This window comes from Nannobrachium achirus, assembly GCF_963921795.1.
Source record: "Nannobrachium achirus genome assembly, chromosome: 11".
NCBI classification, from domain to species: Eukaryota; Metazoa; Chordata; class Actinopteri; order Myctophiformes; family Myctophidae; genus Nannobrachium; species Nannobrachium achirus.
The window spans coordinates 43,836,315-43,850,515 of NC_137820.1; the positions used below are offsets into that span (position 1 = coordinate 43,836,315).

The 14,201-nt window shown below is 46.8% G+C and overlaps 1 protein-coding gene across 6 annotated transcripts in view; it reads right to left on the reverse strand.

Annotated features, from left to right (window-relative positions):
• Positions 1 to 804: 804 nt before the first annotated feature.
• Positions 805 to 14,201, reverse strand: part of hipk2 (homeodomain interacting protein kinase 2) — a 150,102-nt gene continuing 136,705 nt past the window's right edge. For 4 of the 6 annotated variants that reach the window (XM_080737531.1, XM_080737530.1, XM_080737529.1 and 1 more), the window contains 7 exons: positions 10,186 to 10,316; positions 6,658 to 6,837; positions 5,746 to 6,171; positions 5,195 to 5,466; positions 4,336 to 4,496; positions 3,545 to 3,847; positions 805 to 2,745 (listed from right to left, as the gene is read on the reverse strand). In XM_080737531.1, the coding sequence (XP_080593657.1) occupies positions 2,563 to 2,745; positions 3,545 to 3,847; positions 4,336 to 4,496; positions 5,195 to 5,466; positions 5,746 to 6,171; positions 6,658 to 6,837; positions 10,186 to 10,316 (1,656 nt within the window). In that variant the 3' untranslated portion in view covers positions 805 to 2,562. The remainder of the gene's footprint in view (positions 2,746 to 3,544; positions 3,848 to 4,335; positions 4,497 to 5,194; positions 5,467 to 5,745; positions 6,172 to 6,657; positions 6,838 to 10,185; positions 10,317 to 14,201) is intronic. The other 2 variants (XM_080737527.1, XM_080737528.1) reach the window with 2 other exon arrangements.

Consider the following 14,201-nt stretch of genomic DNA (forward strand, 5'->3'; position numbering starts at 1 on the left):
TCGTCGTCTATAGCATGTTTGTCGTTGAGGACAAGAAACAGCAAGGGCCGAGCTTACACCTGGAAGAGAGCTACGGTACAACTGAACCTCTCTCTCTCATCAATGTATGGTCCGTCGTATGTCGGTGACGGCGTCATGCGCCAAAAAAACAGGCCATCCACAAGCTCACAACACGTCATGGATGTGATGCACTGTGAGCTCGTAGATCAGCCACTTTTGGCACGCGACACCGACATACGCAGATGTGTAAATCCGGCTTCGGGGTATGGTCACACATCACAAGTGTTGTAGCTAACGCATGCCGCCGCGTCAGACAAGCATATTTCCCCATGTTGTCTTGAGGGTTGTGGGGCAGTGCGTGGTACGTTTGACTTAAGTTGGTGTGGTTGTCCGACCGAGAGGAAACTACAAGCGGCATGGCTGCCAAGCGGGGTCAACCGCGGCCCTTCTTTCCTATCGGTCGGAGTTCACCAATGTTGAACTCCAACGCTTCAAGTGTGTTGAAGGCGCCGTGCCAAAACTCTGCAACCAACCCCCCCCCCCCCCCCCCCCATGACAATGGAAGTGAACGGGGAGGTGAGTAGGGTTGCCAACTACCTGAAATTCAAAGATGGGCGTCCCTTATGTCCAAGACAAATAAGGGTCGATGCAGAAAAAGGAAAACATCTCACTGTACTGTATTCTGTATATACAGTTTTATATTAACACCGTGTTCATATGAGCTGTTTTGAAGATGTATGTCATTGATAGACAAGTCTGTAACTCTGTCAGTGTACAAATGGAACCAAATTAACCCTAGCGGGTTCATTTGGTTCCATTTGTACACTGTCAGAGTTAAGGGGAAACCTTGACATTTGCAAGTCCCCTTATTCAAGTTTGAATGAGGGGACATGTATTTTTGTTTTGAAATAAGGGTCCGTATTTCAATGGACGGTTGGCAACCCTAAATGCGACGCTTCTGAAAGTGTGTGTGTGACCGTGCCCTCAGTTCAGCTATAGCCTCTGGTGGCTGTTTTTCAGTGTCCGAGCCGAAGTAAACTGTGTCTTTATATCTGTAAGGCACTACGAGGAAAAGAGGGTTGAAACCTATAGACGGCGGAGGGTTTTTGGAGGAGGAGGAGCTACACACACACACACACACACGCACACGCACGCACACACATACACACACACACACACACATGGCTGACAGTAGCACACACAGACAATCACGTTGTACATGCCTATGTTATTACAACAACTTTGTGCAATCACAATGAAGAAGAAGAAAAAAAAAGAGGAACAAATAAATCTATTGGTATCGGGGGAGGACGAAACCGAAACAAAACAAAAGGGTTTCTTCATAAAACAAACGGGTGCAGACTGCTACATTCTAAGAACGGGGGCCCAGCTAAGACACCTATAGCTAAAACTGAAGTATCGTCATAAAGGTAAAACGTAAAAGAGAAAGTTATCTATAAATACACTACAAAGTTTGTTTTTTGTCTTCTATTGGATATATTTCCAGACGTCTCCGTGGCCGGAGAAGGGTGGGGTTGGGGCGGGCCGGGTAGCCTCGTCGCCCCCCCGCTGTCGCCACCGTTAATGATTTGGAAATATTTGAAGACAGTTCAAGGCCATCGATATTTTTATTAATATTTTTTTTCTTTGAACAGCAGCAGGTTTTCGTATTTCACCGTCTCCCAATTCTTCTTGGGAATCCAAACTTCCAGAGAGTCACCCCTGTTCAACAGTCACTTCCCTATTTTAAGAGGGAGAGGAAAAACAAAACAAAAAAAAAGCGAAACCAAATTAAAATAAAACAATTGATTCCATCGCAGAAAACAGAAAACCTCCGCCTCTCTCGAGAAGGCCTCTTTTCTTTTTTCCAGAGACCTCGCTGTAAAATGCACGGGACGTTACTTTCTCCGGAAAGCCAAAGCACAAAACAACGAGAAAGAGGGAAACGGAATAATAATAATTAAAAAAGAAAAAAAAAACAAGAACTTGCCAAAAGAAAAAAGAAAATCCAAAACCAACAGAAAACCCCTTGAACGTCCCCTTTTAAATCCCACCCCTCTTGTTTCCTTCTGGAGGGGCTGTCTATCTTTTCTCTTCTTTTTTTATTCCCTCTTTCCTCTCTGTCCTTGTATATAATCTTCAAGTTAAACATGACAGTTTGACGAGGATGGCAACGTCTCCTCCGTCTCTGTCTGTGTCTGAGGTTTGGGGGGGAAGGGGGTCCGGTAAGGAGGGTCTGGGGGCAGCAGCAGCAGCAGCAGTGCTGGGTTTCGAGGCTCTTCCAGTGTCTGTCAGTGTCTGGTCTAGAGCAGTGGTTCTCAAAGTGGGGTCCAGGGACCCCCAGGGAGGTTTCACAGGGGGTCTGTGACTCCCCGAGAGGGCGAGAGAGAGCGTACAAATGGAAAACGATACGTTCAGGGATTCCATTTGTACACTCTCAGAGTTAAACTAACACTGAGGACTTTACAGTGCACATCGGGGTGGGTTGCAGAGATTAAAAAAGAAAAATCATATCAAACTGGGGGTCCTTGAAATTCACACAAAAAGAAGAGAACCAGCGGTCTAGAGGTAAGGGTACTGGTTGACCTTGGTGGGGCTCAGGGGGTATCCAGTGTAGACGGTGGAGGCAGGCGAGGCGCTGATGTAGGCCTGGTGGTGGTGGTGGGCGAACTGGGCCTGGTGGTACTGGGCCTGGTGGTGCAGCGTGGGCGACGGCAGCACGCGGTGGCCCATGCTGACGGGTACCTGGGCAGTGGTGGAGAAAAGGTACAATAGTACTCAAGTAAAGGTATCAATACTGCAATGTAGAAATACTCCGTTAGGGTGCCCTCACACCAAAATACCTATGAGAGTGGAATCCGCGTTCCGCCAATGCATTTCAATGAGAGTGAAGCGGTTTCATGCCAGCAGAGGATTTCTGCAAAAAACGCTCCCTTATCATTGAAATGCATTGGCGGGACGCGGATTCCACTCTCATAGGTATTTTGGTGTGAGGGCACCCTTACTCCGTAAGTAAAGGTCTGGAATTCAAAATTTACTTTGAGTGAAAATACAAAAGTATTGTTATCAAAATGTACTTAAAGGGCAAGACCACCCATTTTCAATATTGAACTATGTCATTAATATACCTACAGAGGAGTTGTGGGGAAATAAATAAAAAAAAGTTCCCCCCCCCCCCTTCTGTGTTGCCTAGAACTAGAGGATTGATTTTGGGGTTTGTATTGTAAAATACACCAGTGTGATGTCATCTCAGTGTGATTTACAATACAAACCCCATTCAATCAATATTCCCCTTTAAAGTACCAAAAGTGAAAGTACTTGTAGTGCAGAATGTCCCATTTCAAATGTATGAACACCTTTTGAAAATAGCAATCTACAAGCTCACAATGCGTCGCGGTGCAACGCATTGTGAGCTTGTAGATCGTCTATTCGTCTACTAATCAAAAACCTACAAAGTAAGATGTAGCGGTAAAACGTACTGGAAACACCTCCAAATTGTACCCAGGTACAGTACCCGAGCACATGTACTTATAGTCTACTTTACCTGGTGCACGATGCTGCCCGGCGGGTAGCCGGCGTGGTGCGTGGCGGCGTGGCGCGCCGAGCCCTGCACCAGGTGGGCCACGGTGCCGGTGGAGCCCAGGGCGGCGGGCCCCGTGGTGTAGGCGAAGAGGTGCGGCTGGCCGGGCAGGTGCGTGGCGCTCAGGTGCGGGTGCATGTTGCCCGTGTGGGAGGAGGGGCTGCCGTGGTGGAAGGAGTAGGGGGCCTGCGCCGCCATGGTGGGGGCGATGTAGGCCTGCTGGCGCCGGGGGCCTCCGTTCCGCTCGGCGGCCATGTGCTGCTGCGCCTGCAAGGCCAAACGGAGACGCCACGCTCTGTTTGTTATCCATTCAATTCAATTATACGTATATATATCGTCACTGTCGGGCAAGAAACCTCGTATCTCCAAGTTTCAAAAAGATCCACTTGGAAATCCGCATTTTGCATCATATGATGTATCATCATATGATGCAAAATGCATCACTAGTCATGCTAAAATACTAAAATATCTCAAAACACAGATTGAACACAAGAAATAACTTGTGAGTGATTGTGTTGATCGTGTCCCAAAGAACAATAAAATAAGATCTGGTTGTCCCAGAGGTGAAGTGGGCCTTTAAGAAGGCCATACATACATACGTACATACACATTTTGTTGTAGACCTTATTAATTCAGTTTCTGCTTCAGCCAGCTGATGGGAAAGGATGGATCCATCCATCTCTGTCTGTCTGTCTGTCTGTCTGTCTGTCTGTCTGTCTGTCTGTCTGTCTGTCTGTCTGTCTGTCTGTTCCTACCTGGCTGAGATTGAGAGGCTGCTGCTGGAAGAGGTGTGGCCCTGAGCGCTGCTGTCGGTAGGACCCGCCTCCATTCACGACCCCTTGCAGGTGGTTGGTGCCAGACACCATGCCATTGGAGGACTTGAACTTGTAGGCGGAGTTCTGGTGGTTCATCGCATCTGCAATGAAAGACATGAATGCAGCACAGGACAGCAACACAAGGGCTCAATAACCATATTCATACCATGACCAGAAAGAAAAGTCAGTATACACCGTCTGCTGTGACCTCTAGTCCACCTAACCCTAACCCTACCCCCAGGGGTCCTTGAGAAGTTACGGGATTGTAACTCTGAGAGTGTCCAAATGTCCATTTGTACACTCTCAGAGTTAAGGTCCTTGCGCAATGGTGCGTTTTTACGTTGCGTATTTGAAATCCAAAATCTGCAAAAACGTTTTTCAGGCCAAGGACCTATAGCTGAGAGAGAGAGAGAGAAAGCAGGGACCCAGTGGCGACAGCTGCGAAAAACTATATTTTTTTCTTTTATGTGCTCCAAAATTCGCTCCAATATTTGGCCCGAAAAAACACGAAAATGTGCAAGATCTTTTGGGATGTTTATGCTTGTGAAACTGGGGGTCCTTGAAATTAAAAGGTTTGAAAACCACTGCTCTAGTCTATGACTATAACATTCAAAAACTAGTTCTCTGCAAACAGATCTTTAACCACCAATAACAGATATAGGCAATCTACATGCTCACAATGTGTCACTATGTAACGCATTGGTAGCTTGTAGATCTGCTATATTTAAAAAGTTAAAACATTCACCCATAATAATGACACGCCTAAATAAATAGTGATGACAGCCCTGTGGCTCCTCACCTGGCATCAGCCGCTCACATTCGTTCAGGATCTCGCTGGTCTGGCTCTTGAGCGGGGGGATGATGATGGTGCGGGGGTTGTTTCCGTTGCTGTAGTTGTCCAGCGAGGTGGTCTTGCTGTCGCCGTAGCTGCTGCTGTTGTTGTTGTTGTTTGGAGGGAGTCTTGAGGCCTCCAGGCCATAGGGGGGGCTGTTGTTGCTGGAGCAGTCGGAGTCGGGCGAGTCGTGGACCGTCACGCAGCTGATGACGTTCTTCCTCTGCTTGGAAGACGAACTGGAGAGACGCAGAGCGGTGTTAATTTCATCGACTGAAACTGTGACAAAAGATTACTAACACTAAAACTAAATATATTGTTGTATATTGTCAATTTCATCAAAAAAATTAAAACTAGACTAAAATGTTAGGGAGGGACTAGTGGAGAAGAGATCCAGTAGAACTAAAAGACGGATTCATTTGGTTCCATTTGTACACTGTCAGAGTTAAGGGGAGACCATGACATTTGAAAGTTTGAGAAACACTGGGCTAAACTGTGTGTGTGTGCAGCACACTGACCTGTGGTGTGTGGTGGTGTGTTTGTGGTGGTGGTGGTGGCGGTCGTCCTCCTCGTCCGTGTCGCTGCTGATGGTGATGATGCTGACGGCGGGGCTGGGCGTGTCTGGGATGACGATGGTCTGGCGCTGGGGAGCGTGGTGGTGGTGTTGGTGGCCGCCGCTGCTGCTGTGCTGCTGCTGCTGCTGCTGCTGCTGCTGGTGGTGTTGATGGTGGTGCTGGTGATGCTGGTGATCTCGGGTGGTGCTGGAAGCCTGCTCCGCTTCTCCACCGCCTCCCCACCCGCCGCTGGAGCCCTGCGGGGGCGGGGCGCAGCCGTTGAGCGGCGCGACGGCGGCGCAGCGCGGGGGCGTGTTCTCTTTGACCCGCTTGGAGCGCTGCGGCGACAGGACGGCCTGCGAGGACGACACCTCGTACGCCGACGTGTTTCTGTTAGGAGACGGAGACACACCAGGGTGAGAGGGGGGGTAGAGGTGACTCTGATCGGTTTTCAACCATTTTCATATCCAGGTCCATTATTTATTCAGCATTTAACCTCTCAGATCCAAAACGTATAATATTTTGTTGTCGTTGGATAAGATTTTGTCCACATTTCCATGCTGTATTTATGTGGTAGTGTCTTGTAAATTAAGTAATGCAGATGTAACAATAATTTAAATCTTGAGAGCATAAAATGAAACCACATGGAATCATCACCATCATTTAGTTGGGGATCACCTGGAACCCCCTCAAGGTGCATTTGTACATTATTTATGAAACACACACAAAACAAAACGTAATGAGTGTTCAAAATTGGAAAACGGAACACTGAGCGGAAGCTGATGATTAACATGTGGGTGTGGGTTTCTCTCTCCTGATTGGATTAAAACTGGCATCCCAGAGGTGAGCGTGGCGTGGAGCGGCGAGGCGGTGTACCTGGCAGACTGGTGCTGTTTGTTCTTTTTGGAAGAGGCGGAGTTGTTGTTGTTGTTGGTCGCCGGCTGCCTCATGACGTGAGCCACGCCCACGTTGAGAGGCTGGCTGGACGGCAGCGTGACGTGACCCGCCAGCAGAGCCCCCTGTTGCATGATGGGATTGTAATGAGGGTGGGGGTTCCTGGGACAGGAGAGAGAGCTCTGCGTTAGTTATGTTGGTTGTAGGGTTGCCATGCCAACCCTGTCCCTTCATGTGGAAACTTAAAATACTTAAAGTGTGCCTTATTGCAGCCGGGTCGGGACCCCCAGGGGTGTCCCCAAGTGGTTTTGTGGGGGTCCCCAGATGATTAGTTTAAAGGTATCCAGTAGGAGATAATCGGAAGGTATCCGATCGATAATCGGAACGGCTGCCGGTCATCAAATTAGTAACTTAGGAATGCGACAAAAACTGAAAATGCAATCCTTTCATCATTACTGTATAATATTTGATGTGTGTACAAAATAAGCTGCTATTCACATTATCATACCTTTATTTCCCTAATACTTCAATTGAAAATCAAATAAACAAAGTTTAAAAAAAGGGAATGCAACAAAAACAAAAGAATATCCATGAATTCAAGTCTCTGTAGGGCGAGTAATTGATGGAACTATCCCTTTAACTCTCAGATACCTGGAACGCGCCAGAGTCGCGTTAGATTTGAACCACTTTAACCATTATTTTATGCTTTAACTATTGAAAAATAGCAGATATACAAGCTCACAGCGCGGCACCGAGTGCCGCGCTGCAAGCTTGTAGATCTGCTATTTTTGAAAAATCGTGAAAATGAGTGCAAGTCTTTGAATATCTTTGACCCGATCTTTGACCCGACTTCCAAATCCTTCCTCTAAATCATGCTGTTCTCAAACTTTTTCATGTCAAGGGCCCCCAAAATTACATGTATTCGGCCGCAGACCCCCATCTCAAAATATGTTGTTCCAGGGACCCCCCAGAAGCAAATATTAAAGTTACAAATGTTAGCTTTTAAGTAGATATATTCAAAGACTTGCAAAAAAAAATCATGATTTTTCAAAAATAGCAGATCTACAAGCTCGCAGCGCGGCACTCGGTGCCGTGCTGTGAGCTTGTATATCTGCTATTTTTCAATAGTTAAAGCAGTCAATAATCGTAGGCGTAAATGGGTTAATGTGCCAATATGTCCGTACACGGACATATTGTGTCCGTGGCAAAGACTAGGCCTTTAGACTTTCTGTTTTGCAGACCATTATAATATTTTGATCATAAGACCCAATTACTGCGGGGCGCCCGCTGGCCTACTGGTCCAGGCGCATACCACTTAGGCATCGCTACATACTGTAGGCATGGATGCCTGGCGGCGTCGCTGGTTCGATTTCCGATCCGGACGATCCTTGCTGCATGTCGCTCCCCATCTCTCCCCCCATTTCCTGTCAGTCTACTGTTCTATCCAATACAAGCCCAAAAACAAATCTTAAAAAAAAAAAGACCCAATTAAATCTCCTGTGTGCTGCCCTTCGTCAGAATATGTATGACATTGATTCACGATGATACTATGTATGGCACAAGTACTAGTGGTTCTCAAACGTTTCATTTGAAAGGACCTACATAACTCTGAGAGTGTCACAGTGACCTGCAATGGTCATTCAGGGCCATCTCTTTTTTTGGATGTACATGGCAAAAATGAAAATTTATTTTTCTGTCTACACCACATCTCTTTGCCAAAAATAGCCAATCGCTATGTCAAGGCTATGTCCCTAACAAGCATTTCTGAGCTCTTTCAAATTCACACCAGTGAGGGGACGAGAAACAGCCCTTTGTTCCCCATAAGCACCAGCAGGTGGCGGCAGCGACCTTGTAAAGAGGGGGAGGAAGAGGAGGAAAAGTGAAGAGAGAATAAACAAGAGAAAGAGAGAGAGAGAGAGCAGAGAGGGAGGGAGGGCAGAGGAGCTGACAGCAGCAGCTGGAAAAAGAGGGAGAGAGAGAGATGGAGAGAGATGGAGAGAGAGAAAGAGAGAGCGAGAGAGAGAGAGAGAGAGGGAGGAATAGCTCTGCAGAGGAAGTGCGACACTTTCCCCCGTCGTCTCTCCGAGGACAATGGTGCTGCCATTGGACAGGAAGAGAGGGGAGGGGGAGGGAGGGAGAGTATAGGCAGGGGTGGGGTAGTCTGGCCACAGATGGACAGCACGAAATGAACCTGTGTGTGTGTGTGTGTGTGTGTGTGAGGCTGTGCGCCCACGCGCAGCTCCCCCTCCCCGGCCGTACCACCGTACATGATACCGTATACCTGCGTCAGGCCTGATCTCCCTCCAGACTGAACGCCCCATCTTTCCATCATCTCTCCGTCCATCCATCAAGTCCTCCCCGTTGACAGGGCCGTGCCAGATGCTATGTCCTTATATGTACATATATCCCATCTCCCCCGGGGTAACGCCCGTCGCTCTTATGAAAGCAGCCCCTGTGTTCACTTTAGGGACCGCTGTGATTCATTGCTGGCCGGTGGCTGTCGGGGGGCGGGGTGGCTGATGGGAGTTAAGACCCCCCTCTCTGTCAATCAGCCCCCCGATAACCACAGGTCTCTATCCCACCTCAGGATGTCAGGATGACCCCCTGCCGCCCACTTAACGGCTTCTCTTACAAAAGTATCAAATCTTGAGATTACGACGTGAGAAACAACTCCCCCGTGAACTGCAGTCCTGTCAGAGCTGGTTGAGAGGTACTGTACATATAGGTTAAACCTGTGCCTCTCTACCTTTTCTGCTTCAGGGCCCATCTGAAAACCCAAAAAGCTTTGGCGGGGGCCAAGTGGGCCCACCCATCTGACCACTTAACATGGGCCGCATGCATTTTCACTAATGATCAATCGCTTGTGTTCCAGTTTGGATCAATGGAACTAACATAGTATACTGTGAGTTCCTAATCATTGAAATCGCAAAGAAAAGCATATTTTTTAATATTTTTTCTGGATTTTAATATTAATGAATAATTATTCAAATCTCACACTTCCGATCTATAAGCTCACAACGCGGGAGCTCGCAGATTCCTCTAATATGTGCGCACATGATCACTGAAACTCAAAGCGCTGGTTGGGTTGTGCATACTAAAACATGACTAATTGTCTTTGCTGTACCAAAATAAATGTTTAATTCATCATTGCATGAACAAAAAAAAACAGACACATTGATGAAACGATGATGAAAGCCTGATGCTGTTTTTGTTCCTGCGATGCTGAAATAAATATTTGTTGTACTGCAAAGGCAATTAGTTGTCTGTCTTTGTCTCACACACACGCACGCACGTACACACACACACACACACACACACACACACACACACACACACACACACACACACACACACACACACACAGACACAGACAGTCACAATAGTTTCGCCTCTCTCCGTCAGCTTATATCTATCGGTCCCTCGCCGGAAACAGCCGCTGTAGCAGAACCGCTACTGTACCACAGAAACACAAGTGAACAAATGGCCATTGTTTTAGGCTGTTCTTCTCACCTCCAGTTGGCCAGAGGCTGTGTGCTGCCCATGGCGTCGGGGATGACGGTGGCGTGCTGGACCGAGGTGTGGGTGAGCTGCGGCCAGGCGGGGGGCAGCAGGATCTGCTGGGTACCGCTGGGCCAGGCCTGCTGAGGGGGCAACAACCACAAGATGGAGAGAATGGGAAATGCTTGATCAGAACGGGTACACAGTATTGTGTATTATTATTTCATGCTTTAACTATTGAAAAATAGCAAATATACAAGCTCACAGCGCGGCACCGAGTGCCGCGCTGCGAGCTTGTAGATCTGCTATTTTTGAAAAAATCGTGAAAATTCGAATTTTGACCCGATTCTATAAGTGTCTTTTGAATCCTGCTAAGATTTTTTGAAAAACCTATGTTTCTACGTCAGAAATCTGGCTATAGCCATCATCAAAGAAAAGGAAATGTGTACTAACTGGAGCTCAGTAGTCTGTTCTTGAGACTCTACTATGTCAGTGGTTCTCAAACCTTTTCATGTGAAGGACCCCCAAAATGATATTTATTTGGCCACAGACCCCCATCTCAAAATATTTAGTTCCAGGGACCACCCAGAATCAAAATTTGAGTTACAAACGTTTGCTTTGAAAATACATATATTCAAAGATTTGCACACATTTTCACGACTTTTTCAAAAATAGCAGATCTACAAGCTCGCAGTGTGTGAGCTTGTATATCTGCTATTTTTCACTGGTTAAAGCATTCAATAATTCTAGGCCTAAATGGGTTAAACAGATGCTATATACTGTAGGTCAGTGGTTCTCAAACTTTCTGGACTGTCTATCTTTTTCATCCATGGCACCCCTGAATTACACTGTACATTTTATTGCAATCGTAGGTCGCAGATTACTATGTGAACGGTCACAGTGTGTCCATATGTATCTCTGTCTGTCTGTCTGTCACGCCTGATGTCATGCTCTGATGTCACTGTGATGTCAGGGGAACACTCTTAACAGAATGGGTTTGCCGCTCTGACATCACGCTCTTGCTTCACTGTGATGTCACACTAACAGAATGCCTGTAGAATCTATATTGTGGATCCGCTATTTGTGAGACATTTGAAATGGTATCTAACAACACACACGTTCTCTCATGGGGGTCCGGGGTCCCTGGCACAACTTTTCAGATGGGGGTCCGCTCACCAGCCAAGTATACATCATCAATCCTTAACGGGAGAATGTTTGCGGTACCACTGAACTGTTCATTTTTATAGCTTTTTACTCCCATCTGGCGCTTGTGAGTCGCTCTGCATAAGAGCGCGTCTGCTAAATGCCTAAAATATAAATTGTAAAAGGGTGGGAGGTGAGAGGGAGGAGAGGGAGACACTGAGGAAGAGTCAGCTCAGCTGTGATTTAATGACGCTGGCAAAAAGGAAAAGCTGTGAATTTGGGGAATGTGGTGGGAATCGGCAGGGTTCAGCAGTTGTGTTTTGTCGTTGTGCGATGGAACCTCGTGATGAAGACAACATGGTAATCTGGCAGATCGTGATGGATTGGTCTCGGCACACTCGGAACATTTTTCAGGGGGAAGAAAATGCACGAACGTCGATATGAACGCATAAATATAAGTGGCTGCTGGCTGAACATAACAAGACGGATGAACTCCCAGCTCGGCCCCCGGCGACCCATCTATCTAGGAAAAGATAAGACCCAGGAAATCACGGCAACTTCCTACTTTGTCTTTGTGTGTGTGTGTGTGTGTGTGTGTGTGTGTGTGTGTGTGTGTGTGTGTGTGTGTGTGTGTGTGTGTGTGTGTGTGTGTGTGTACTTGTCTGGACAAAATATCCCCACAAGTATAGCAGAATTTGAGAGATATGCAGTGTGAGGACAATGTTTTATTTAGCCTAAGATTCAGGAAAAGATTCAGGTTGGGGTCAGGATCATAAATTAGTAAATGAGTTGCAAGATGATGTTGTGCAACAGTCCCCTCAAGTACAGTAAGTGTGTGTGTGTGTGTGTGTGTGTGTGTGTGTGTGTGTGTGTGTGTGTGTGTGTGTGTGTGTGTGTGTGTGTGTGTGTGTGTTTTGAGCCTGCACATACAGTAGAGTGCTTACGTGTTTGTCACGAGACTAATTCCACCCATGTTCTAATTACATTCATAGCTACTGTGACAAACTGCTCTGCATTTTTGCTGCAGAACATGAGGTGTCACAATGTGCCTGTGTGTGTGTGTGTGTGTGTGTGTGTGTGTGTGTGTGTGTGTGTGTGTGTGTGTGTGTGTGTGTGTGTGTGTGTGTGTGTGTGTGTGTGTGTGTGTGTGTGTGTGTGTGTGTGCGCGTGCGTGCGTGTGTGCGCGCTTGTGTGAGGCCCTAATAGTTTAATGCAGTTCTATTGATTAGCACTTTAATGTCAGGCCTAATGAATTGTTCCTTTACTACCATTTGCACATCTATTTACAACAGCATCAGTATGTGTCGCTGCACACACACAAAAGAGAGAGACAAAGGGAAAGAAAGAGACAGAGTGAGAGAGGGAGAGAGAGAGAGAGAGAGAGAGAGAGAGAGAGAGAGAGAGAGAGTTATAGAGTGAAGGACAAAGCAGCGAGACTGCAAAATCCACTGCATTCGGGATGAAAACAAACACTATTTAGATTGTTGTTTTTCCTCTATTTTCTACTCCCTGCGTTATTGTCTCAGAACTCTGCTGATAAAAGAAAATAGCTGCTCTCCTTTTAACACAGTCTGACTGACTGCAGGGATTTCAAAAAAATGTTTTGTCTGCGGCGAGTTGCAAAAATGATTAAAGTCCCTAAACAAAAGCAGACTGTGGTTGAGGTGCGGTTGGGTGGGGGTGTGGGTGCTGGTGCAGGAGGGGGGTAGGGGTAAGGGTAAGGCTCGGTTGGTTGGCACAGGGCGCCGGCAGGTCAGCCTTTTTCGATGAATTGAGTACAAAAGACCCCAATGGAAACAAGCCATAGTGCTTTCTTAGGTTTTAAATCCTCATAGCAGACCTTGTATTGAACTGTACTTTTCCTGTGCCCCTTTTTTTTGCTAACTGCTAAAGTATTCAAATTCAATCAATCAATCAATCAACCTAACTGCTATTTTTGAGCTGTGTGGAAACACAGCTTCAGTTAAGAGGTGATCTCAACGCGGGACTTTCTGAGGACTTTTTGCCCGTTGGCTGTCCATGTCACATGGTAACCGAGCTAGTTTCATGATTGGGAGCGGCCCTCCAGACGATGGGGGGAAAGAACTGCATTAGGGCCAATAGCAGGGAGTTTACCGCTCCTCCAGACTATGGAAACCAGCTAAAAAAAGGACTGGTGTAATGAAATATTTTGTCCAGCAGGGAGCACCATTCCTTCACACTGAGGCCAGGCCAGTGGAGTGTGTGTGTGTGTGTGTGTGTGCGTGGCTGCGTGCCTGTGTGTGTGTGGCTGCGTGCCTGTGTGTGTGTGTGTGCGTGATAACTCACGTAACGTTGCTGAAGAAAAAACAAAGATAATTCCAATTCCAAACAATGTCCATGGTATTATAGGGACAGCACTTGTTGGCGATTTAAGGATAGCATTTTTAATTCCCTCAATAGAGTTTAAAACGACCAGTTCTACCGGAGCTAGCATTAGCCATTAGCCAAACTGTGGACAGTGTGGAGAGAGGAGGAAGGAAGCGTGTTGCCAGACTTATGGGAGAGAAACAAGCAAACTGGTATATAGATCATAAAAAGTGCGCTCCCCTCCTTTACTGTATGGTGAATTGACAACGTAGTGTGTTTGTGTCAGCCGAGCCCAGGGACGGATTAACCCCCCGCGAGGGCCGAGCCCAGGGACGGATTAACCCCCGCGAGGGCCCCCCCCCCCCTAAAAAAGGGCCCCCCCCTAAAAAAAAGGCCCCCCCCCCCTAAAAAAAGTATTTTTTTTTTCAAACTTTTTTTTTTTTTTTTCAAAAAAAAAATTTTTTCAAACTTTTTTTTTTCTTATGCTAAAAGAAAACGGCAAATGAACACAGCTTAATATTGACAATTGTCAATTCTTGTTTAACATACCCTGTGAT